Raw genomic sequence first — 26,226 nt, 5'->3', positions numbered from 1 at the left:
CCCGAATGCATAGTGCCAAGTGTAACATTTGGTGGGAGGAAGAATAATGGTCTGGGGTTGTTTTTCATGGTTCGAGGTAGGCCCCTTAGTTCCAGTGAAGGGAAATCTTAATGAAACATTGTAGACAACTCTGTGCTTCCAAATTTGTGGCAACAGTTTGGGGAAGGCCCTTTCCTGTTTCAGCATGATTGGTGTGGAATAACTTGACTGCCCTGCACAAAGCCCTGACCTCAACCTCATGGAATACCTTTGGGATGAATTGGAACGCCGTCTGTGAGCCAGGCCTAATCGCCCAACATCAGTGCCCAACCTCACTAATGCTCGTGGCTGAATGGAAGCAAGTCCCCGCAGCAATGTTCCAACATCAAGTGGAAAGCCTTCCCAGAAGATTAGAGGCTGTTATAGCAGCAAAGGGGGACCAACTCCATATGAATGCCCATGATTTTGGAATGAGATGTTTGACGAGCAGAGGTCTACATACTTTTAGCCATGGTGTGTAATTTAACACAGCACAAGGTTATTTGAACCTAAATAAAACATTTGGACAAATTGACCCCTGGTGTGACATTTAATCCATCTCCTCTCCCTTATCTTGACAGGCAAGTTGTGATATGTTCATATGGATATCTGAATATGAATTATTGACAAATCATGCAATTTAAGTTTTACACAAACATATAGTTTTGAGGTATAGTTCCTTTGGATGAAGTAATTTAAATCAAAATGTAGTAAGCCATTTGTGGGATGCACCTAGTAAAGCTGCAGATAGAAATGTAATGTGAAAGCTGATGATTTTTAATCTACACTCAGAAAAAAGGTGCTACCTAGAACCAGAAAAGGTTCTTCAATTGTCCCCATAGAACCCTCTAAAATAACACTTTTTGGTTCCAAGTGGAACCTTTTCCCTAATACAAGTTTCTAAGTAGAACCTTTTTCACCATCAAAGGGTTCTACCTGGAACCAAAAAGGGTCAACCCATAGGGAAAAACTAATATCAACTGTTTCTATGAGTGTCGGTTTCACAACAGAAAAGTGTCTGTTCTAGCAATATATTTTAATCTGAGCATTCGGTAATGTTTTCTAGGAACAAGCCACTGTTGTTTCCTGCCATTGAGGACTCATATGGTGGTCAAGACGGATGTCATCATAATGTGCAGGCGTTACACACCTGTTTGCATGTCAAGACATGCATCCCATTTCCTCTACATTTTGGTCATCTTTTTAAAATTATCTATAAATGGTATATATATATTTTTTAGTTACAATATTGCAGATACATTGCAGTTTTTTGGTCCAATAATGGATCATAAATGCTAAGGCATCACATGGAAGAAAATCTCAAAATACATCAGTGCCACCCAGTGGTTAAAATAGGAAAAGCACATCAGGTTGACCGAAAAATTGAATCAGTCAATGGAAATGAATACTGGTCAAGACTGAGAACAGAGTTGATAATTATTTTATTCTGTGTTTATCATATGTATGCACATATACTCTCTATACAATACAACATAAGATCAGAGTATCATGACAGATCACTGAAGAGAAACAGTAAAAAACAAAAAAAATGAAATCATCAATAAATAAATAGTTTGATAAATAAACAGATGAATTAGGTATAGATTTTATAATACTAATATTGTGTCTGCATGCTTACTGGAACATCCTCATGTATCACTTCTGTACAAACACACAAATGGTTATTTTCAAGTACAAGTGGTGTTTTGACTATGTACAAAATGTTCATGAGGCTACTTGACCGTATTGAAGAAAGGCCAACATGTCAACCGAGGAAATCAGGAAGCACTTTAAGAGACCCACAACCACACACACACTCACCTCTAAACACTGATGCACACAAAATGACACGCACACCCACACCCACATACTGGCATGCACGCACGCACGCACAAACACACGCACATGTCAATAACACACACACACACACCACCAGCACTAGGAGACCCTGATTTGACAGACTGAATTTCCATCTCTTCCTGAGAAATAACACAGAGCTAAGCCTGCTGGAGCATCACACTGGCCCACTTGGGATTTAACTAATATACCCAGAAACAGTTTACTAATAAAAGTAAACCACCGAACTTGCTACTGGAAAAACATTGTTAAGAAATAAAACAACTTGCATTCTTAGTGTCCCTCTGTTTTTAGGGTATTTCATATTGGGTGGCTCATCATTGCAAATATCCTCAGCTGTCAGAAATCCACGTTAGACACCCATCAGACTTTACAAAAGGGAAAGCAGGATTAGTTGTCCTTGTACCAAGAATTTCTAAAACGTTTAAACAGATATTTCTCTAGACTAAGCAACTATGTCTTTACAATAGACAGCTTCAGCATAACAAACCAACAGAACTGGCTACAGAAAAATGTTTTTGTCTCAACTCTGATCTTCACAGATGGGATTTCAAAATCAAAGTGATAATTTGTTTTACACATTTACTTCATCTGATTTCAAACAAATATTGCTTATGCATAATATACCCTGTTCGTTTGCCAATCATGTCACAATCAAAGAAAAAAAGATTCAGAGGTTTGAATGGGACATGAAGCAAGGCATTCTGTTTGGCCCATGCTTAGGTGAAAGTACAAAGAGCTAAAGAAACCAAATGCTCAAAGAGAATTATTATTTGCTTTCTGTTAGGATATCAACAGCTGTCTACATTGATTAAGAATGCTATACATTTCACAAGATCATGGTGTATGTTACACAGGTGTGGGTAAAAGTGCTCAACTTTTTAAAAGAAGGATCACGAAGCGGTCCTCTTCAGGCGAGGATCCATGTTACATAGATAGAAACAAGACCAGGATCAAATTTGTGAGAGACAGATAATAATATGTAAGAGAAACAACTATACCGGTGGCATTTCTCTTCCCATTACGGACAGGATAGTGTGATTATATTACAAATACCCTGCACTTACCTATCAGTGGGAGTAGGTCTCTGTGTTTGTGTCCACAGGAACCATACTTTTAAAAGCTTGTGTGTGTTTACCTGTGTGTTCGTGTTCTAGCGGTGTGTGAGGTGTACTGTAAGTGAATCTGTGTGTGTGTGAGCCAGGGTGTGTGTGTAGTGGTGAAGATGTGCTTGCCATGGTGCTCATAGCCTGGTTTGGGCCTCGGGGATATAGATCTCGATGCTGTCTGCGCTCTCAGTGGCTGAGTTCTGCCGTACCGACGCAGCTCGCTTGGCAGCCATCAAGCGCTTTTGCGCATCCAGCCTCTGCTTCTCGGAGCTTTCCAGGGACCTATCTCGGGCCAGGGGAGGCTGACCTTTTGGGGGTTTCTTTGGCACAGGAGGAGGGATCCGTTTCTCCTGAACAGGGACGACAAATAGTCAGTTAGCCGCCTCCCAGGGGGGGCGGGGACAGGAGCGCAGACAGCATTTGCACACCTATAGCAGCACACGGCTAGCGTTACAGATAGACAACCACACGCGATGCAGCGCATGAAGTACGGTGGCCCAGTGAGGTCAGGCCTCGTGGTGCGTGGCAGATGGAATGACTTCTCAAAACCAGCTCACTGTCGACAAGAACAACAAAACAAAAACATGGAGAAGCGGTCAGAAAATCAAGAGTATAAAAAGCAACAGCCATGATACAGTACAGTAAACACGACTCCACTGACTTATATGCAACACATGACAGGAAAATGGCAACATTCAACATCTTTCGGGTGTGAGGTTTTTCTCTGTGTTAAAATGTGATTGTGTTCAAAACTATTGGGAAGGGAAAGGGCATTCCTAGTCATTTGTGCAACTGAATTGCATTCAACTGAAATGTGTCTTCTGCATTTAACCCAACCCCTCTGAATCAGAGAGGTGCGGAGGGCTGCCTTAATCGACATCCACGTCTTCGGCGCCCGGGGAAAAGGCTGTCAGTGGGAGTAGTGTATATGTTGTAATGTGTGACTCATGCCATGTAAAGCACTTAATAAGGTATGGGGTACAGCTAATAAACCCTCACCATCTAGACAAACGTCAGTTGTTGCCAAACCCCCCAAAAAACATTGATACAGTATGTTAATATAAAAGAATAGTGAAGTGACAACAGCGATACTAGACCATGCGATGAGTTACAAAGCTACTGATTTGTTTTGGCATGATGAGTGTGTCTCGGCTGGTCGGTATCATGATGTACTCTGTGTCATACACAGACAGACACTAGCTGGTTCTGGATGCCTGTTTTACCTTTCTCTCCGGAGGGTCCAGGTGCTTCCAGCTGTTGGCCTTCAGCTGGTGCAGCTCGTCAAATTTCAGGCTGATGTTCTCGATGGACAGCTGGAGCATGTCCCAGAAACCAGCCAGGTCCTGAGAGATGGGCCGCGGTTGGGCGTTGGGCTTCTGGTGACAGATCAGTAAAGAGGGGAAGAACAAAACAGAGTTTTATCTCAGCTTTAATGTGAAGAACAGGGGGAGAGGGACAAAGGAAGCTGGAGAACCAGAAGAGTCACTCACCAAGTTCTCCTCACAAAGCTCCCGGAACTGCTGGAACTTCTGTGACATCAGGAGCTGAGCACTTCCCACGGCAAGCCTTATTTTCCCCAAGACTGTGGAGAGGAAGATCATGTAAACACAGAACAGATAGCACACACACCAGTGGAGGCTGGTGGAGGAAGAACTCAGACGACTGGCTCAGTGTAATGGCTGGAATGAGCCCACCTAATTGTACCTTGCACAAGTACAATGACACACAGGCACGCAGCACCTGCCTCCACTGACACACATCCACATTTGTGATAGGTACTGGTATAAGAGCCTTTGGACTGGGCAGACTCACCGTCATCAGGCAGCTCGTTCTCCTGTTCATCCTGCTCCATCTGTCTGCACCAGCCCTCCATGCGGTCTGTCTCAGCCTGCAGCAGCTTGAGGAACCAGCGCCCATCCCGTTGACACACGGACCTCTGGACCCCCTCCAGGGGGTCTTCGGTTAAGCTGTCGATCCAGGGATCGGGCGGGGGCAGGATGGACGGGTCGAAGCCCACGTCATCGTAGTCGTCTGAGGTACAGGCGTGGTAGTGGTTCCCCGAGCCCTGGATGCTGACGGTGGAGGCTGGCGAGGTGGCAGCGTCGCGCGAGTACTGGCGTGACACAGAGACTGAGGAGGGCAGGTCTGTCTCTGGGGAGTTCAGGGCGCTGTCTAACATGTCAGGCATGTCCAGGTCAGCCTGTACTGCGGCTGTTACACTGTTGGAGCGGGTGAGCCGCCGGTACCTGCCAACAGGGGGAGACAGACATCAGTGCCCAGTCTGAGGTGACCTGACCAGGAAAAACTCTGAACCCCAGTTTAAGCCTATATAGGGCCCAGAGTTTTTCCGGTTCAGATCATGTGGTCAGTCAAACCTCAGGCCCTGAATTTAATCCATTCTGATGGACAGAAGTTGTATTTTACCACATTTTGAGACAATCCATGACACCATGAATGAACATCCCACATAGAGAGGTAGTGTGGGAGGTGCACAGAGACAGAGTGAGGGAAGGGAATGGGCCCTAGGCTGCAGTCATCATGAAGCAGGCTACTACTGTGAAACACCACCCACCAGCCATGACCATTCCTTTAGAGCGAGCACCCTACACTACAAACACACAGCAGAGCTGTACAAGAACAGCCTCACCATGCCGATGACTGTTGATGCTATATTTGTCCTGTACAACACTTAGGGTGGAGCAGAACACACGTAGGAACCAGGAAGAAATATACAATAAGGTTTATTACATGAATAATTTCACTCTGATTCATATTAAAACTCCCACAGTCTAGTATGACCAGGCTGCCATAGTGGGCGGTCAGTGATCCTCATTAACAGAAGTTGAGACACCAGCTGCAGCAGTCAGCTACTTTAAAGAATTCCAGCATTATTTATCTAACTTCTATCTCCGTTATAGAATAAAAAAAGTGTAGAGAGTGTAGGCGTTTTAATTTGCCTCGTCAGACTGCAATTGCAGGTCAGCTGGAGATGACGCAGCTGAAGTCACTGAAGAGGTGTCACTGGCGAGTCCAACAGACAAACACAACTCCCTCACTATTTTCCTTAAAGAGGAAGGGGACAGGAAATGCCATAGTTCCAAATGTCTGTTTCACTAGCACAGCTGTTCCACTGCATTCAAAACCCTAGGCTCAGGCTTCTTCCCCCAGAAACCCCCATGACTCCCTTGATAACGGCCTTCATTTGTAAACGGATGCCTTTCTCTGGACATTCCCACAAAAGGTATTTTAGGCAAGAAACAGTGAGTGACTGACATTCTGACCTGACTGAGAGGAGGGTGAGAGAGAGGGAGAGGGTGACACAGAGAGAGAGACAGGGAAAGGGTGACATAGAGAGAGAGACAGGGAGAGGGTGACAGAGAGAGAGAGACAGGGAGAGGGTGACAGAGATGGAGAGGGTGACAGAGAGAGAGAGACAGGGAGAGGGTGACAGAGAGAGAGAGACAGGGAGAGGGTGACAGAGAGAGAGAGAGAGACAGAGAGAGAGAGACAGGGAGAGGGTGACAGAGAGAGAGAGAGAGACAGGGAGAGGGTGACAGAGAGCGAGAGAGACAGGGAGAGGGTGAGAGAGAGAGGGTGACAGAGAGAGAGAGAGAGAGACAGGGAGAGGGTGACAGAGAGAGGGTGACAGAGAGAGAGAGACAGGGAGAGGGTGACAGAGAGAGAGAGAGAGACACAGGGAGAGGGTGACAGAGAGAGAGAGACAGGGAGAGGGTGACAGAGAGAGAGGGTGACAGAGAAAGAGAGACAGGGAGAGGTGACAGAGAGAGAGAGACAGGGAGAGGGTGACAGAGAGAGAGAAGGTGACAGAGAGAGAGAGAGACAGGGAGAGGGTGACAGAGAGAGAGAGACAGGGAGAGGGTGACAGAGAGAGAGGGTGACAGAGAAAGAGAGACAGGGAGAGGTGACAGAGAGAGAGAGACAGGGAGAGGGTGACAGAGAGAGAGAAGGTGACAGAGAGAGAGAGACAGGGAGAGGGTGACAGAGAGAGAGAGAGACAGGGAGAGGGTGACAGAGAGGGAGCGAGAGAGACAGGGAGAGGGTGACAGAGAGAGAGAGAGACTCACCCCCTCTCGTTCTCCACCTGGACACCAATTGATTGGAACTTGGACTGGTCCTCCATCTCCAAAGTTTCCTCTTCTGGCCCGTCCACCTGGAAATAAAATCAGCAAAGAAAGAAATGAAATCATAAAATATACATTTACCTCTCAGAGTCACTACAATATACACACAGCGTTTCCCAACTCCAGTTCCCAGTACCTCTAACAGTACACATTTTTGTTGTAACCAGGGACAAACATACCTGATTCAATACATCCAGGGCTTGATGATTAGTTGACAAGTTGAATCTGGTGTGCTTGTTCAGGGCTACAATTAAAATGTGTACTGTTGGGGGTAGTGGAGGACTGGAGTTGGGGAACACCAGAACACCAGGCTGAAGTAAATGTAAACATCTACCACTAGAGGACAGTATAGAGCAAAAGTAGAACCACATCCTGTCAAAGGTAAAGGGGATCCAGTCTCTCAAAACCTGGCTCTTGTATCACCTAATGCATTCCTTATCATTCCCATATCAGATCAAACTAAAAGTTGTTGTGAGGTAGCGTCTATCACAGACCTGGATACCGATGGACAGCTGGCACTTGGCCCTCCTGGCCTGCTCCTTCCTGCTGTCCTCAGTGATCTGGGCCAGGGCAGAGGTGGTGGTGATGGTTATGGTGCTGTTTGAGACATGCTGACTGGCGGGGCCGTGGACCTGGGCGTTGGCCGCTTCGATGGCTGCCGTCAGGGCCTTCATGCTGTCGATGCTCTCCGTGGAGTTGGACAGGGCTGACTGGACGGTCATGTCTCCCCGGGGGTGGCTGTCCCTGTTCCCCTGGCCATGGCCATCCATGAAGGCATCCTGGGCCGACTCGGTGCTGCTCTGGGCTGTGATGGAGATGAAGGGTTTGGAGATGGTGGTACGGGGCGGCACCGGGGGAGGGGTCTTCTTATAGGTGGTGATGCATGATGACACTGTGTGGAACCATGGGAGAGATAGAGTACTTGTGAGGCAGGGGGATATTTAAACACACACACACATAAACAAACATGCACAGTATGTCAGAGTTGCAGTATATCAAAGTATGAATGTATATTCTACTCTATATTCTACTGTCCCGCTGTGGACAGGTCCTGATGTTCTCATACATAGTCAAATCTATAGGTGATCAGCAGAGGAACATTATACTCACTGGTGTAGAGGGAACATGTCAATATCTAAAGAAGTAGTAGTAGTAGTAGTAGTAGTAGTAGAGGTATGTTGTGAGCCAACTAATACAAAGACATGGATAAAACACATGTGATTTTTAGTCTTCTCTTTCCACCTTTATATATTTTTTACTATGCTCACCCTGTTTTTAAAGTTTATGATGTCGTGTTTTTGTGATAGCTTACATAACCTATCAAAGAGTTAGTTACCTGCTCATTACAAGACAGAATAGTGTTATTACAGCAAAAATAACGAGGTGTTAGTCATTTGTCTCTTCATAATGACACAACCAAAAGGTAAACATAAACCACAGTTCGGGAACAGCCAGGGAGTTCCATTCTCCTGTAGGTCAGAGCCCATAGTGCCGAACTGTAGGATGTTTAATTGTGCGACACATATTAGCAGACAGATACTCAGTATCTGTTCTGACTTTACATCATAGAGACAAACGCCATACTTCTATCCACAGTAACTGGTGAAACACATCAATACAGGTCCAACTGTACTAGAAAAATGCTTTTCAAACGAGTTCTTAAAGTATGTTTCACTTGTAAAAAGTATTGGGATCATCTCCAATACATCTCCAATACATCTCCAATGCATCTCCAATACATCTCCAATACATCTCCAATGCATCTCCAATGCATCTCCAATACATCTCCAATGCATCTCCAATGCATCTCCAATACATCTCCAATACATCTCCAATACATCTCCAATACATCTCCAATGCATCTCCAATACATCTCCAATACATCTCCAATGCATCTCCAATACATCTCCAATACATCTCCAATGCATCTCCAATACATCTCCAATACATCTCCAATACATATCCAATGCATCTCCAATACATCTCCAATGCATCTCCAATACATCTCCAATACATCTCCAATACATCTCCAATACATCTCCAATACATCTCCAATGCATCTCCAATACATCTCCAATACATCTCCAATGCATCTCCAATACATCTCCAATACATCTCCAATGCATCTCCAATACATCTCCAATACATCTCCAATACATCTCCAATGCATCTCCAATACATCTCCAATACATCTCCAATACATCTCCAATACATCTCCAATGCATCTCCAATACATCTCCAATACATCTCCAATACATCTCCAATGCATCTCCAATACATCTCCAATACATCTCCAATACATCTCCAATGCATCTCCAATGCATCTCCAATACATCTCCAATACATCTCCAATGCATCTCCAATACATCTCCAATGCATCTCCAATACATCTCCAATACATCTCCAATGAGATATTTTATTCCATGGCAAATCAAAGTCAAATCAAATCAAATCAAATCACATTTTATTTGTCACATACACATGGTTAGCAGATGTTAATGCGAGCGTAGTGAAATGCTTGTGCTTCTAGTTCCGACAATGCAGTAATAACCAACGAGTAATCTAACCTAACAATTCCACAACTACTACCTTATACACACACGTGTAAAGGGATAAAGAATATGTACACAAAGATATATGAATGAGTGATGGTACAGAGCGGCATAGGCAAGATGCAGTAGATGGTATAGAGTACAGTATATACATATGAGATGAGTAATGTAGGGTATGTAAACATAAAGTGGCATAGTTTAAAGTGGCTAGTGATACATGTATTACATAAAGATGGCAAGATGCAGTAGATGATATAGAGTACAGTATATACATATGAGATGAGTAATGTAGGGTATGTAAACATAAAGTGGCATAGTTTAAAGTGGCTAGTGATACATTTTTTACATCAATTTCCATCATTTCCATTATTAAAGTGGCTAGAGTTGAGTCAGTATGTTGGCAGCAGCCACTCATTGTTAGTGGTGGCTGTTTAACAGTCTGATGGCCTTGAGATAGAAGCTGTTTTTCAGTCTCTCGGTCCCTGCTTTGATGCACCTGTACGGACCTCGCCTTCTGGATGATAGCGGGGTGAACAGGCAGTGGCTCGGGTGGTTGTTGTCCTTGATGATCTTTATGGCCTTTTTGTGACATCGGGTGGTGTAGGTGTCCTGGAGGGCAGGTAGTTTGCCCCCGGTGATACGTTGTGCAGACCTCACTACCCTCTGGAGAGCCTTATGGTTGTGGGCAGAGCAGTTGCCGTACCAGGCGGTGATACTGCCCGACAGGATGCTCTCGATTGTGCATCTGTAGAAGTTTGTGAGTGCTTTTGGTGACAAGACTAATTTCTTCAGCCTCCTGAGGTTGAAGAGGCGCTGCTGCGCCTTCTTCACAACGCTGTCTGTGTGGGTGGACCAATTCAGTTTGTCCGTGATGTGTATGCCGAGGAACTTAAAACTTACTACCCTCTCCACTACTGTCCCGTCGATGTGGATAGGGGGGTGCTCCCTCTGCTGTTTCCTCACCTCCTCCCTGTAGGCTGTCTCATCGTTGTTGGTAATCATGCCTACCACTGTAGTGTCGTCTGCAAACTTGATGATTGAGTTGGAGGCGTGCATGGCCACGCAGTCGTGGGTGAACAGGGAGTACAGGAGAGGGCTCAGAACGCACTCTTGTGGGGCCCCAGTGTTGAGGATCAGCGGGGATGTTGTTACCTACCCTCACCACCTGGGGGGCGGCCCGTCAGGAAGTCCAGTACCCAGTTGCACAGGGCGGGGTCGAGACCCAGGGTCTCGAGCTTGATGACGAGTTTGGAGGGCACTATGGTGTTAAATGCTGAGCTGTAGTCGATGAACAGCATTCTCACATAGGTATTCCTCTTGTCCAGATGGGTTAGGGCAGTGTGCAGTGTGGTTGCGATTGCGTCGTCTGTGGACCTATTGGTGCGGTAAGCAAATTGGAGTGGGTCTAGGGTGTCAGGTAGGGTGGAGGTGACATGGTCCACGACTAGTCTCTCAAAGCACTTCATGATGACGGAAGTGAGTGCTATGGGGTGATAGTCATTTAGCTCAGTTACCTTAGCTTTCTTGGGAACAGGAACAATGGTGGCACTCTTGAAGCATGTGGGAACAGCAGACTGAGATAAGGATTGATTGAATATGTCCGTAAACACACCAGCCAGCTGGTCTGCGCATGCTCTGAGGACGCGGCTGGGGATGCTGTCTGGGCCTGCAGCCTTGCGAGGGTTAACACGTTTAAATGTTTTACTGACTTTGGCTGCAGTGAAGGAGAGCCCGCAGGTTTTGGTAGCGGGCTGTGTCAGTGGCACTGTATTGTCCTCAAAGCGAGCAAAAAAGTGATTTAGTCTGTCTGGGAGCAAGACATCCTGGTCCGCGACGGGACTGGTTTTCTTTTTGTAATCCGTGATTGACTGTAGACCCTGCCACATACCTCTTGTGTCTGAGCCGTTGAATTGCGACTCTACTTTGTCTCTATACTGACACTTAGCTTGTTTGATTGCCTTGCGGAGGGAATAGCTACACTGTTTGTATTCAGTCATGTTTCCGGTCACCTTGCCCTAGTTAAAAGCAGTGGTTCGCACTTTCAGTTTCATGCGAATGCTGCCATCAATCCACGGTTTCTGGTTTGGGAAAGTGAGGTGTCTGTGGAGGAATGATCCATGAAGGGTGGCAGGATATTTATGCTACCTCGATAGCAAGAGCTCTTGCTCTGTCTTGGCCCCAGGTTCTGTCTGCTTTGACAAGTACTTCAAAACGGACACTCTGACAGGACTGAATAAGTAGTATCGTGGCCTCTGCCCGTTGTTTTCTCTCTCCTTCCTTCTTATACACAGACACACGCACTCATTTGATATTGCCACATCTGAAGCGAACACACTTTTATGATAGAAATCTGGCTCAATTTGGGGATTTTATTTTAAAACATGGTGTGAAAAAGAGTAGGCCTCATCTTTAGCCTTGTCAAGGAAAATAAAAAATCAAGATTGTTCTGAAACTATGCAAAATGTTAATATATTCAGTAATTTCCATTCAAAACACTGTCCTCCATCTATCCCATTTCCTCTTTCAAATACGACAATAAAACTAATTTCAAATCTACATCCTGTATCTCAACGGCTGCAGTTTTATGCCATATCTTAAATTCTTAAATTAGACAGACAAAAGAACCTCATCTGAAATAATTATAAGTAGAGGCAAAAGATTCTGTGGTAGCCAGCTACTGTATTTTCCATGCGTGTTCTCCTGTAGATGTTTTTGATAAGTGATGTCTGGCAGGGAGCACACAGACACACACCAGCTCTGCTCTGACTGAGACTGTGGAGCTCATTAGTGTGCGCAGTGTGATCCCCTCTGGCCCCGGGACGCCCCTGGCCCTTACAGCTTGTTTCTATGCCTGGAATGGGAACTAACACTGTCTCACAGTCCTGAGTGATTTTCCTGTTATCATCTGAAAATGTAAAGCATGATTGGAGGTCTACAGTCAGTTTATGGGAATTTGATGTGATGGGTAGAGAAGCACAGAGGCACTTTCTCTAGTTGGTAGGCTGAAGATATTACTGCAACAACTTGACTGTCTGTGTGTGTGTGTGTGTGTGTGTGTGTGTGTGTGTGTGTGTGGTGTACGTGCATGTGTGTAAACATTGACGACCATAAGATGACAATTCCCTGTATATTCCACACACATAAAACATATATTTAATAATAGTAGAAGGTTCCTCCAGGGTTGTGTATGGCCTTTGACAGTGGAGGAGATAGTGGCTTCAATATTTTCTTATCACATTTTCCTTTTCAGTACACTGTAAAAAACAAGATGTACAATTGTAAGGCAACCAGCTGCAATAGGATTGAGTTTCCTCAAGAAAATGTTCACACACAAACTTTTTGTTGTGAGTTTGCGCAACAACATTTTTGCTGAGCAATCTCACGATCCTATTGCAGCTGGCTGCCTTACAATTATACATTTACATTTTTTACAGAGTTTGGTTTCAGCAACTACGGTGGATGCATAAGCAGACCAGCCCAGTACAGTACAGCTCAGTTTGGCTCAGCTCAGGTTAGCTCAGCAGTGTGAGAGGGTATCAGTATGATGAGATGAGTAGCCTTGTGTTGTTGTTGCCAGGAGAGGGAGAGCAGCCTCCACAGCAAAGCCAACTAACCCTGGTCTTTCTTAGAGAGCAGCCTCCTCAGCAGAGCCAACTAAGTCTGGTCATTCTTAGAGAGCAGCCTCCACAGCAGAGCCAACTAAGTCTGGTCATTCTTAGAGAGCAGCCTCCTCAGCAGAGCCAACTATGTCTGGTCTTTCTTAGAGAGCAGCCTCCTCAGCAGAGCCAACTAAGTCTGGTCATTCTTAGAGAGCAGCCTCCTCAGCAGAGCCAACTAAGTCTGGTCTTTCTTAGAGAGCAGCCTCCTCAGCAGAGCCAACTAAGTCTGGTCATTCTTAGAGAGCAGCCTCCTCAGCAGAGCCAACTATGTCTGGTCTTTCTTAGAGAGCAGCCTCCTCAGCAGAGCCAACTAAGTCTGGTCTTTCGTAGAGAGCAGCCTCCTTAGCAGAGCCAAATAACCCTGGTCTTTCTTAGAGAGCAGCCTCCTCAGCAGAGCCAACTATGTCTGGTCTTTCTTAGAGAGCCTCCTCAGCAGAGCCAACTAACCCTGGTCTTTCTTGGAGGACAGGTCCCCAACAGAGCCAGCTAACCCTGGTCTTTCTTAGAGAGCAGCCTCCTCAGCAGAGCCAACTAACCCTGGTCTTTTGTATAGAACAGGTCCCCAACAGAGCCAACTAACCCTGGTCTTTCATATAGGACAGGTCCCCAACAGAGCCAACTAACCCTGGTCTTTCTTAGAGGACAGGTCCCCAACAGAGCCAACTAACCCGGTCTTTCTTAGAGGACAGGTCCCCAACAGAGCCAACTAACCCTGGTCTTTCTTAGAGAACAGGTCCCCAACAGAGCCAACTAACCCTGGTCTTTCGTATAGGACAGGTCACCAACAGAGCCAACTAACCCTGGTCTTTCTTAGAGGACAGGTCCCCAACAGAGCCAACTAACCCTGGTCTTTCGTATAGGACAGGTCCCCAACAGAGCCAACTAACCCGGTCTTTCTTAGAGGACAGGTCCCCAACAGAGCCAACTAACCCTGGTCTTTCTTAGAGGACAGGTCCCCAACAGAGCCAACTAACCCGGTCTTTCTTAGAGGACAGGTCCCCAACAGAGCCAACTAACCCTGGTCTTTCTTAGAGAACAGGTCCCCAACAGAGCCAACTAACCCTGGTCTTTCGTATAGGACAGGTCTCCAACAGAGCCAACTAACCCTGGTCTTTCGTAGAGGACAGGTCCCCAACAGAGCCAACTAACCCTGGTCTTTCTTAGAGGACAGGTCCCCAACAGATCCAACTAACCCTGGTCTTTCTTATAGGACAGGTCCCCAACAGATCCAACTAACCCTGGTCTTTCTTAGAGAGCAGCCTCCTCAGCAGAGCCAACTAACCCTGGTCTTTTGTATAGGACAGGTCCCCAACAGAGCCAACTAACCCTGGTCTTTCGTATAGGACAGGTCCCCAACAGAGCCAACTTACCCGGTCTTTCTTAGAGGACAGGTCCCCAACAGAGCCAACTAACCCTGGTCTTTCTTAGAGGACAGGGTGAATGACACCGACACTGCCAGAAGATAATCTATCTCAGCCACACAATCAGTCTCCATTTCACGGACAGGCAGCACAGATATGTGTGTTCCCTCCCTACAGTAAGTAAGGGGCGGCAGGTAAACTAGTGGTTAGAGCGTTGGACTGGTAACCGAAAGGTTGCAAGATCGAATCCCGAGCTGACAAGGCAAAAAAAATTATGTAATTCTGCCCCTGAACAAGACAGTTAAAACATTTTTCATAATAATGATTTAAAATAGTGGTTGTGTGTGTGTTTCCACCCTACAGTAAGTGATTGTGTGTTCCCTCCCTACAGTAAGTGGCTGTGTGTTCCCTCCCTACAGTAAGTGACTGTGTGTTCCCTCCCTACAGTAAGTGGCTGTGTGTTCCCTCCCTACAGTAAGTGGCTGTGTGTTCCCTCCCTACAGTAAGTGGCTGTGTGTTCCCTCCCTACAGTAAGTGGCTGTGTGTTCCCTCCCTCTCTGCTACAGAAGAACAGAGATGGACGATGTATAACACTTGAGAGCCATGTTGAATTCTTCATTTCTTGCATTCAGCCATGTTGAATTCTTCATTTCTTGCATTCAGCCATGTTGAATTCGTCATTTCTTGCATTCAGCCATGCATGATCCCTCAGCAGGCAGTGTAGGTGGAAGTATGTACTCATGTGAAATGTGTCGTACTGTATGTTTATACGTTGCAGGGGAGAGAAAGCTCATTAGCCAAGTCGTCTTCTAATTAGGACCGTCCTACATAGAAAACAACAACAAACATGGCGGCTCACAAAACACTGTTGCTTGAGTTATTTAGATTAATCTCTACCTTTGCTATTCTCTGTCACCAGCACTATGTGGGAATGTACAGAATTAAGACTATGAGTAAGGAGCCAAGAGAACAGATTGAGACCTTGAGTGAGTATGACACAGCGCTTTCTTACTTCAAGAGAGGTAATTATAATCATAGTAAAAGCTAAATATGAAGTTGGTGAAGTACGGTATAAACCACGCTGAAGGTCCCTGAGGACAGGTAAATCCATTGTAGCAAGAAGTGCCATGACAACCATTTCCTTTTAATTGCCCACAATGTCAGCTCGTTCTTGTCTGTGTGAGCCCTTGTGAAAGGGGAGATGTGAAACATGGAGCAAAGTGTTAAAATACCTCCAAACTGCTAAAGGACATTTAACACGCCCCCATCTCCACTGGCACGCCCCCATCTCCACTGCCACCAAAGCATACATCTATCAAAATAATCAGCTTTGGCATCATAAAGCCACTTTAATAAACATGCATAGCAGAAATGATCCTGTGTTACATGTAATTCAGGAATCTAATGCCATTCCATCTTACAATGTATAATTATCTCATAAAAAATTATACGGTGTATATCACAGTTCTTCCCATGTGCATCTCCTCTGCTCCAGTACGCAGTAGGAAGTATCTGTCAACTGATTCAGTTACAGCCAAGTATTTAAGCATTCCTCGACAGGGTCAGAGTGTAAGTAGAGCCCCTCTTGTGTGATTTGGCACATGCAGTGTCAGCGGAAGGAAGGACAGGATTATCAGACTCAGAGTTAGTAGCCAGTGGACTGATTCCTCATTCATGCTCTGCTAGGCTGGAGGTTAACAGTGGTTGACAGACAGGCAGGAGCCAGGGCAGGGTTGGACTCTGAGTGAAGCAGGCCTCCTAGCTGGAACACACAGCTGGATCGTCCACCAGCAGTGCTACTCAGACTGCCTTGGGAATGACCTCAGTCCATTGTGGTCTTCTTTCTGGGAATGAGGCACAGAGACAGGACCCACATGACTAACACACTATATATACAAAAGTATGTGGACACCCCTTCAAATTAGTGGATTCGGCTATTTCAGCCACACCCGTTGCTGACAAGTGCATAAAGTTGAGCACACAGCCATGCAATCTCCATAAGAATGCCAGTAGAATGGCCTTATTGAAGAGCTTAGTGACTTTCTATGTGGCACCGTCATAGGATGACACCTTTCCAACAAGTCAGTTCGTCAGATTTCTGCCCTGCTAGAGCTGCCCCGGTCAACTGTAAGTGCTGTTATTGTGAAGTGGAAACGTTGAGGAGCAACATTGGCTCAGCTGCGAAGTGGTAGGCCCCACAAGCACACGGAAAAATTGTGTGTAAAAATTGCCTGCCCTCTGTTGTAACATTCCCTACAGAGTTCCAAACTGCCACTGGAAGCAACGTCAGCACAATAACTATTCGTCTGGCGCTTCATGAAATAGGTTTCCATGGCCGAGCAGCAGCCCACAAGCCGAAGACCACCATATGCAATGCCAAGCGTTGGGTGAAGTGGTGTAAAGCTCGCCACCATTGGAGCAGTAGAAATGCATTCTCTGGAATGAGGAATCACGCTTCACCATTTTGCAGTTTGAGGACGAATCTGGGGTTGGCGGAAAACCCCCCCAGCCCGAATGCATAGTGCCAACTGTAAAGTTTGGTGGAAGAGGAATAATGGTCTAGGGCTGTTTTTCATGGTTCGGGCTAGGCCTTGACTGGTCTGCACAGAGCCCTGACCTCAACCCCATCAAATACCTTTGGGATGAATTGGAATGCCAACTGCAAGCCAGACCTAATCGTCCAACATCAGTTCCCGACCTCACTATTGCTCTTGTGGCTGAATGGAAGCAGGTCCCCGCAGCAATGTTCCAACATCTAGTGGAAAGCCTTCCCAGCAGAGTGTAGGCTGTTATAGAAGCAAAGGGGGTACCAACTCCATATTAATGTCCATGATTTTGGAATGAGACGTTCAACAAGCAGGTGTCCACATACTTTTGGACATGCAGTGCATCTCCAGCTGTAGCTAGTGTTGTTTGCACTGTATAACAGTGTCTGAGGAAATAATAGTCTAGGGTAAGATGGCAGCTACTTGTATTCTAGCGCCTTGCTTGTCTTGGTGGAGACGAAGGTCACTATTTTTAAGATACTGTAGTTTGTCAGCGTAAATGCATTTCCTCTTGAAGAAAACACCTAGAAACACTGTAAATGTCACTGAAACACAATATAATAACATCTAGTGTGTTAAGAGTGCTCTCTTTCCCCAAATACTGATCCCTACACTGAGTACACTCAGTACATACACTATTCTTGTCCTACTCCAGGAGACATCCATTCGTAACAGTTCTGATTGCACAACTCCTGAGCTGTAATATTATCCCCTCATCTCCTCATCTCTCTCTCCTCTCCTCTTCCCTCTCCTCTCCTCCTCCCTCTCCTCTCCTCTCCTCCTCCCTTTCCTCTCCTCTCCTCTCCTCCTCCCTTTCCTCTCCTCTCTCTCTCCTCTCCTCATCTCTCCTCCTACCTCTCCTCTCCTCATCTCTCTCTCCTCCTCCCTCTCCTCCTCCCTCTCCTCTCCTCCTCCCTCTCCTCTCCTCTCCTCTCCTCCTCCCTTTCCTCTCCTCTCCTCATCTCTCCTCCTACCTCTCCTCTCCTCATCTCTCTCTCCTCCTCCCTCTCCTCCTCCCTTTCCTCTCCTCTCTCTCTCCTCATCTCTCCTCCTACCTCTCCTCTCCTCATCTCTCTCTCCTCCTCCCTCTCCTCCTCCCTCTCCTCTCCTCCTCCCTCTCCTCCTCCCTCTCCTCTCCTCCTCCCTCTCCTCCTCCCTCTCCTCCTCCCTCTCCTCTCCTCCTCCCTCTCTCCTCTGCTGTATGTATGAGCCAGCCAGAGCCCTAGGGCTCAGCTTGCACCAGTATTACACGGATGTCATGTACAATCACACATCTACTTTCAGCAGCAGCACCCACACCCACTCACAGCTACACATCAAGGGCCTCTTGGGATCCCATCATCGCAGCTGTTTAGGGAAACACGTCACTCACACACATCAACCGTCACAGATTACTAACGATGGAACGATGGATTGAAAACACTTTCAAAAGTGGCATGGGATTCTGAAGCTCGAAATCGTGTCATTCTATAAAAGTATAGCCTCATTTTCCAAGCATCCTCACATGACTAAGAAGACTTGGAAGGATGGCATAGTGAGTCTAGTAAAATAGGACATAACAAATAATCAAGAATTACATGGAAATGGTTAGGAAAGAGTGGGGTAAGTTCAGCCAAAGTGTTAAGTTGAGCCACCCTTGTTTCTAGGAAACCATACACAAAATGTATCATTTGACCAAATATTCAGGTAGGGATCATCATTTCATGGAGTCTGTGAAGGAAGTCTGTGAGTCTGTGAAGGAAGAAACCACAGAAAAAGTCATATGCAAGTTAGGTAAAAAGAAAAAACGGATTTTCACTAAGTCAAATTAATTTCATGATGCTTGTCCCTCAACTGAAGTAGATCATTTAAGTCCATCCTTGTAACTGTGTGGGCTAATACAGTCAAAATGTTTGCCTTGGGGTAAGTTGAGCCAATGTTTGAGCAAATGGCAAGCTGAGCATATTGAAGTGTTTACTTCACAGGCATAATGCAAGGCATTATCGCTGGGATATGAGGTAACAACAGGGCCTGGCCTATATTAAAAGTGTTTTAAAAAAGTGTTTGTTAGGTCTTAAGCCTGTGTTAAAATATGCTTAAAATTATTAAAATACAAAAAAATGATTGTGATTGTGTTGAATTGTGTTTGGGAAATAAAGATAGACTTGGTTTTAAAAAGTAGTGGTTATATTTCATTCAGTACAGAAATGTGTAGGCAGGTGTACCCTGTTCTGCTGTTCAACTTTCCCCAAGCGACCACTTTTTTTGGACAAGCTATGTTTTCAAAACTGTAATGTTTACATGAATTCTGATTATTTCCAGGAATACACAACATCCTGAAATATATGTAGGTACCTTTGTTAATAGGAATACTATATTTCCCTTGACGGAATGATGCTGAATGTAAAAAATGTCTCAACTTACCTCAGTCACCCCTATGCTTATTTTTTACTTAGTCAGATAAAGAGAACCAAATGTATCTGATTTCAACAAGGCTTCCTTGTAAAGTGCATTCACCTAAACTAACCTAGAGACCTGAGTTACAACTTTGCTCCTGCTTTCCATACCAAGAGGCAGATGGTATGTCTCAGGGAGCCAGACCCGTGTACGAGGGACAGAGGTGCCCTCTGAATGTCAGCCCCAACATTCCTCCCCATTAACTCTCCCATAAGTGATTGGTCCCTCCTCTCCATTTCTCATTCCGATTGGCAAGCCAGACTCTCTCTCTCTCTCTCCAGTGCAGCCATGCATAAATCTCCCTCACAGCACCATGGCGATTAGCCATCATTGGGATTGCCCACTCCCTCCACTCCAGACCCAGGGACAGACAAAAATGACAAAATACAACACACTTGTATTTTGAAATGTATTTAATAAAATACATGTATTTTGTATTTTAAAATACAGAAATTACATTTGAAAATAGCCGGCCGGAACCGCAACAAAAATCACAGTAACAGTTACAGACACGTTTTACTTGCTATGACTGTAATATGTTGTTCTTTATCTACCATAGTTAAGAGAGCAGTATTTCTGTTACATGCATTTGAAAGTACTTATTTGAATTACTTCTTAGTATTTTGTATGTTGTATTGCACTGGGCTGAACTACACTCCAATTTATTTTGTAACAAGATACTTTCGAAAGCTGTCATTTGTATTTTCTCACCCTCTTCCATAGATTTACACAGTAATTTTGATGACTTCCGGATGACATCCTCCAACCTATCAGAGCGCTTGCAGCATGAACTGACATGTTGTTCACCCAATCAAAGGGTCAGAGAATGAATCTACTGAAAGCATAAGATACATCTAGCTAGCACTGCAGTGCATAAAATGTGGTGAGTAGTTGACTCAAAAACAAAGACAATAGTTTTCAATACATTTCTTAAACAATTAAGGAGAAACAGCAGAGAGAGAGAGATATTTGGTTGGATTTTTGTTTTCTTCAGTTTCACTTATGCTAGCTAATGCAGCTAATTTAGCCTACTCAACAACCTGACTCAAACAGAGAGGAATGATATTTATGTTAGCTAGGTGCTAAGGCTAACCAACACTTCCAAATCAAGGTAAGCTTTCAGTTTTAATAATTTATTACCACCGGGGCCTGGCGGTGTAACTGCTAAACTGCTTGCTATATGGTACTGAGTGATTGTACACATGGATTGGATTGTGGGCTTACTAATGTGTTAGTTCTAGTAGCTACTGTATATTGACTATGACGTTAGCTAATATGGTGACAATGATGTAGGCTGTGTGTAGTGGTTATGGTATGAAGGTTTGGCTTGGAGAGTTTATTTTGCCTGGTAACAGACAGCTGTTGTCCACAAGAGAAGGGAAAATAAGAGAGGAGGAGAGCGTGCAGATGTGATGATGCTGTTTGTATGGCTGCTATAAAAGTGAACTGTGTGTACGGGGGATCATGGGTGTATTTATTCTGCCAAAACTGCTGCAAAACATTTCTTAAACAGAAACAAACGGAATGAAACGGGGATGGACCTACCTGAATTTGTTCAATAGAAACTCTTGTTTTAGTTGCAAAACTTAACATTTTGCAACTGTTTAGACTAATGATTACATCCTAGATTTGCTAGATGCAGGTAAGATTGTGCAAGGTGGTATTGAATGTGTCACTGTTCGTCAGCCTCATTACTCTTTGTCTCGACCTGTGCACCTATGTTACAAACATTCATTTGTAGGCTTGGTTGTCGAGTATTCGAGTATTATGTAGTAGCCTAAACCTATCAGTGTTACATTGAGCTGGATGACGGACAGACAGTCATCCAATATGCTGTAATAGAAATAAGGCCATGATTATAAAAAAATGAAATCATCCTCCCTAATCTTAAACGGCACTGACCACCATGGATGTATATGTAAAATGTAACAATTGCAAAATATGCTGAGTATTACTCTTAAGAGCTCTGCCCTGAAACAAGGCCAATGACAATACCCAGTGTGCTTTGCAGCTGTTCATTTTAAAATATACATTTACATTTTGGTCATTTAGCAGACACTCTTATCCAGAGTGACAGTGCATTCAACTAAGGTAGATAAACAACAACATATCACAGTCGTAGCAAGTAAGACGTTTCTGTAACCGTTACTGAGAATGTTGTTGCTGTTCGTGCAGCTACTTACAAATGTATTTTTCTGTCTTTCTTTTTATTTTGATACATTGGTCTTTAGGGTATTTTGTGATTGTAATTAGTAATTTATGCACATCTCTGCCTTAGTTGAGTGCACTGCTGGTGCGCAGGTCTGCTGTTTGTTCACCTGCACCCGCCTGCAATTGCTAATAACCCATCCGCAACCACCCGACTATATGTGATAAAGTGAAAATCTGAGGCCTACACCCGACCCTAACCAGCAAATGGAGAAAATGCGCTTAAGGCTACAGGCAAAGACTGCAGAATGATTTTTTGACAGGGGGTGCAGGATTTTGTTTTGCCTGATTTAGATATGTTTCTGCTTATAATTTCTGACATTTGGTAGGCTATTTGTTATTCAACTTGTCTAATTAGATACATGTAGCTTCTCTTTTGTCATATATTACCCTAGAAGACTAAATAAACCATTGCTCAACAGAATAATGTAATAGATCTATAGAATTAATGCTTTAATCTAGTTTCCATTTGTAAAGTTTTCTCAGTCATCTTTTGGTGAGCAAAGCTGTTTTGGGACTGGGGAGAAAATACAATAAAGCAAAAACAAACGGGATACATTTTTTGTGGAAAATGTCCAAATGACATCAGTTTGACCGGTTGTAACATGCTGACCACACCACTCGCGTCGCATTTAAAAACAAAAAAGAGTTAGGCGATCTAAGGCACTGCATCGCAGTGCTGGAGGCGTCACTACCGGCCGTGATTGGGAGTCCCATAGGGCGGCGCACAATTGGCCCAGCATTGTCCAGGTTTGGCCGGTGTAGTCCGTCAGTAGGTTATGCTGGTTAGTCAATGTAACATTTTCAGTTTCCATTTAACGAAACGAAAGTAGACTACATTTTCCTTGACATGCCATAGGTCTACTTGAAGTCTCGTCTTGTGACTGTGGAAATTGTATAGCGCCTCACAATCACACACATAGCATAGCTGGCACTGCTATCATCCTCCTTTTTCACTTCACCAAATATTTTCCAAACATTACATTGCAGAGTTGCAAAGAAAAAGCCATGTCTCAGACTGGCCAATAAAAATAAAAGATTCATATGGGCAAAAGAACACAGACACTGAACTGAGGAACTCTGCCTAGAAGGCCAGCATCCTGGAGTCAATTTAATGAAGCTGCCAGTTGAGGACATGTGAGGCGTCTGTTTCTCAAACTAGACACTCTAATGTACTTGTCCTCTTGCTCAGTTGTGCACCGGGGCCTCCCACTCCTCTCCTTAGTCTGGTTAGTCAGTTTGCGCTGTTCTGTGAAAGTACATTAGAGTACTTAACACAGCGTTGTACGAGATCTTCAGTTTCTTGGCAATTTCTCGCATGGAAATGCCTTCATTTCTCAGAACAAGAATAGACTGACGGGTTTTTGAAGAAAGTTATTTGTTTCTGGCAATTTTGAGTCTGTAATCGAACCCACAAATGCTGGTGCTCCATATACTCAACTAGCCTAAAGAAGGCCAATTTGATTGCTTCTTTAATCAGAACAACAGTTTTCAGCTGTGCTAACATAATTGCAAAAGGGTTTTCTAATGATCAATTAGCCTTTTTAAAATGATCAACTTGGATTAACTAACACAGGAACACAGGAGTGATGGTTGCTGATAATGGGCCTCTGTACACCTATGTAGATATTCCAATCGAAATCAGCCATTTCCAGCTACAATAGTAATTTACAACAATAACAATGTCTACACTGTATTTCTGATGAATTTGATGTTATTTTAATGGACAAAAAATTTGCTTTTCTTTCAAAAACAAGGACATTTTCTAAGTGACCCCAAACTTTTGAATGGTAGTGTATATGAAAATGAACATACCAAAATGACCTGCAAAGCACACTAGCTATTATTATTGGCCTTGTTTCAGTGCAGAGCTCATTATAATAATATCAGCATGCTTGCAATTGTACATTTGTACATATACTGGTATATTTAGTTCATTCAGCAGACTTCTGATACCAACGTAGGGTGAAAGGGGGACACAAAATGGAGAACCACAATATAAAAATGGTATAGAAAAGTATTTTGTATTTTGAAAATACAAATTACAGCGCTGGAAGTTCTTGTTACAAAACACATTGGATTGTAGTTCAGCCCAGTCTAATACAAATGACAAAATACTATTTCAAATACATGTAACAGAAATACTGCCCATCTCTGTCCACACCACACCACTCCCTCCACTCCACACCAAGCATCACGTCAATGTCAGGGCCTCACTCTGATGAGGTTGGCTGACTCAAAACCTTGTGGACCAAACCCCTTTTCCTCACAACACCGCAAGGATTTGTCAGGGCCGTACTCTGAGGCTGACTCCCTATTCTGCCTCTACTCCTTACAAAACAGTTCATGACGTTGTTGCTGCTGTTTTCAATTCACACACAAGGTTAACAAAGGATGTTCATATCAATAGAATTACGTACTCTTAGGCAGATTTATCTAAAAATAAAATGGCTTGTCTGCGTTTAGAGCCTTTTGAAATGGTTGGGGAAATTATAAATGGTGGGAAAATAAGATATCAGAGATGCAATGGGAAGTGATTTGCATGGGCCAGAAAGGGGAAGTGATTTGCATGGGCTTTAGATGTCTTAGCCTGGCTCTTAACTGGGGATGACCTCTTTCAGGGCCATGCTCCCCTAACGCCTAATTACTCTGCCTCATTAGAAATCTGCTTTGACTGCTTTTATTTAATATGGACAAGGACATCATAGGTCAGATTAAAGAGGAATAAAGATGAAAAGGTTTGTTGCATGAACAATAACATACCTGTACTGTACAGAGTATATCAAAAACATATACAGCTTCTGTACCCAAATACAGTGAAATGAAAAACAGTATCGCTCTCAGGCCCATTCTTCTAACATGCAAACTAGATCTGGGCATCCAACTGATGAGAGCAGCCTCTGATCCCCCACACAGCTCAATATCTCGAGTTACTGTGGAGAGCTGACGGCAGAGTCGGGACGGAACGCAAATGCCAGCTTGATGTTTTCACTCAGACCCAACGGCCATCATGAAAGATTAACTAGTCCAGAAACTTCCCTCCACACGTTCTCTCATCCCATGTCCCTTGTTTTCTTTTTCTCTCTTTTCTCCACTTGCCCAAGCAGCTCTCCTGTGGGTCCAGCCCATATGTCTGCCTTGACTAGCCCCGGGCGCAGAGAGCAGCAGGACGGAAAGTGGCAATCTTCATTCAGACATGCAGCACCAGCAAAGAGTTGAAGGGGAAGTCAAATACTGCCTTTATTATTGATTTGTTTCAGAAGATTGTGCCCAGCTTATTTTTCATCAACTATGCATATCTGAAGTATTTGTTGCTCCAGTACTCAAGCTTTCTCAGTTTCAAGAGATAAACCTGAAGATAAGCAAATGCCACCTTCCTTTTGTTTTCACAAGACAACACAACTCAACATCAGTTAGAGAGTTCGGTCCTTTACAGTTCTGTTATTATTTCATTCCACCTCTGCATGGTATCTGTCCTTTTATGGTTATCTATAAATATAACAATTATTGCCAAAATACATTTGTTTTCATTTAGAATATGGTAAAGGGTCCAGGTGATAATTTTCTGGGACTACAGAGACACCTCTTAACGTTTCATCCTGGGATGTCAAACTGAAACTTGCTGTCAGTGGATTACCACTAGGATAACAATCTAAGAATTCCCAGAGGAACAGTCAAACTAAGTAGCAGGAAGTTCGACTCAAATCAGCACTGTCATCTGGGACTCATCTGACGGGGCAGTCTCTACGTTTGATGAAGACGCTTGAAGCATTTCAATGAAATTATAAAAACATGCTTTCATTTTTTATAAATAACTTGATAACAGTGAACTTCAGAGAGTCCTTATCATATAAATACATACCGTATCTCAGATAGCATGCTATTCATTACAGGACATTTCTTTTTTCTCTCATTGTAAGCATGTACACAATGCCAGAATTAAAACTAATTATAAAAGAGGAATTTCTTCAGATCCCTTAATTAACCACATTTTAGAAATTTGTGACATTTCTCCAAACCTATTCCACACACCGGCTCTGATTTGAAATGTCCTGGATATAATAATAATGGTTTAAAATACCAGGGAGAGACGCTTATGTTGCTCATGTGGACTGGACCAGGCAAGAAGCCATGTTTTGTCCATAGCACTCAAAGAATCATCTATCAAAGAGATCCTCCTGCTTCATCCTCCTGCTTACAAACACAGCAATGATCCTCAGGCTTAGTGCTGCTATGACATTGTGTTGTGTGGTGTATGCTTTGGGAGTCAGGTGAACATACTGTGCTGCTGTGGAGAGAGTCTTTCTTGGCATTGACCTTTGCTGGTATGTGGTTCCC

At 44.2% G+C, this 26,226-nt stretch overlaps 1 protein-coding gene across 4 annotated transcripts in view; it reads right to left on the bottom strand.

Annotated features, from left to right (window-relative positions):
* Positions 1 to 1,443: 1,443 nt before the first annotated feature.
* The window catches only part of dlgap1a (discs, large (Drosophila) homolog-associated protein 1a), a 120,369-nt gene continuing 95,586 nt past the window's right edge, over positions 1,444 to 26,226 (bottom strand). For 3 of the 4 annotated variants that reach the window (XM_020467432.2, XM_031810162.1, XM_031810161.1), the window contains exons 7-12: positions 7,621 to 8,018; positions 7,070 to 7,155; positions 4,797 to 5,230; positions 4,475 to 4,566; positions 4,208 to 4,360; positions 1,444 to 3,334 (exon numbers count right to left, since the gene is read on the bottom strand). In XM_020467432.2, the coding sequence (XP_020323021.1) occupies positions 3,119 to 3,334; positions 4,208 to 4,360; positions 4,475 to 4,566; positions 4,797 to 5,230; positions 7,070 to 7,155; positions 7,621 to 8,018 (1,379 nt within the window). In that variant the 3' untranslated portion in view covers positions 1,444 to 3,118. Of the gene's footprint in view, positions 3,541 to 4,207; positions 4,361 to 4,474; positions 4,567 to 4,796; positions 5,231 to 7,069; positions 7,156 to 7,620; positions 8,019 to 26,226 lie in introns of all 4 variants that reach the window. The other variant, XM_020467433.2, reaches the window with a different exon arrangement.

This window comes from Oncorhynchus kisutch, linkage group LG30, assembly GCF_002021735.2.
Source record: "Oncorhynchus kisutch isolate 150728-3 linkage group LG30, Okis_V2, whole genome shotgun sequence".
In the NCBI taxonomy this organism is placed as follows: Eukaryota; Metazoa; Chordata; class Actinopteri; order Salmoniformes; family Salmonidae; genus Oncorhynchus; species Oncorhynchus kisutch.
This window is presented reverse-complemented; position numbering and strand designations above follow the sequence as displayed.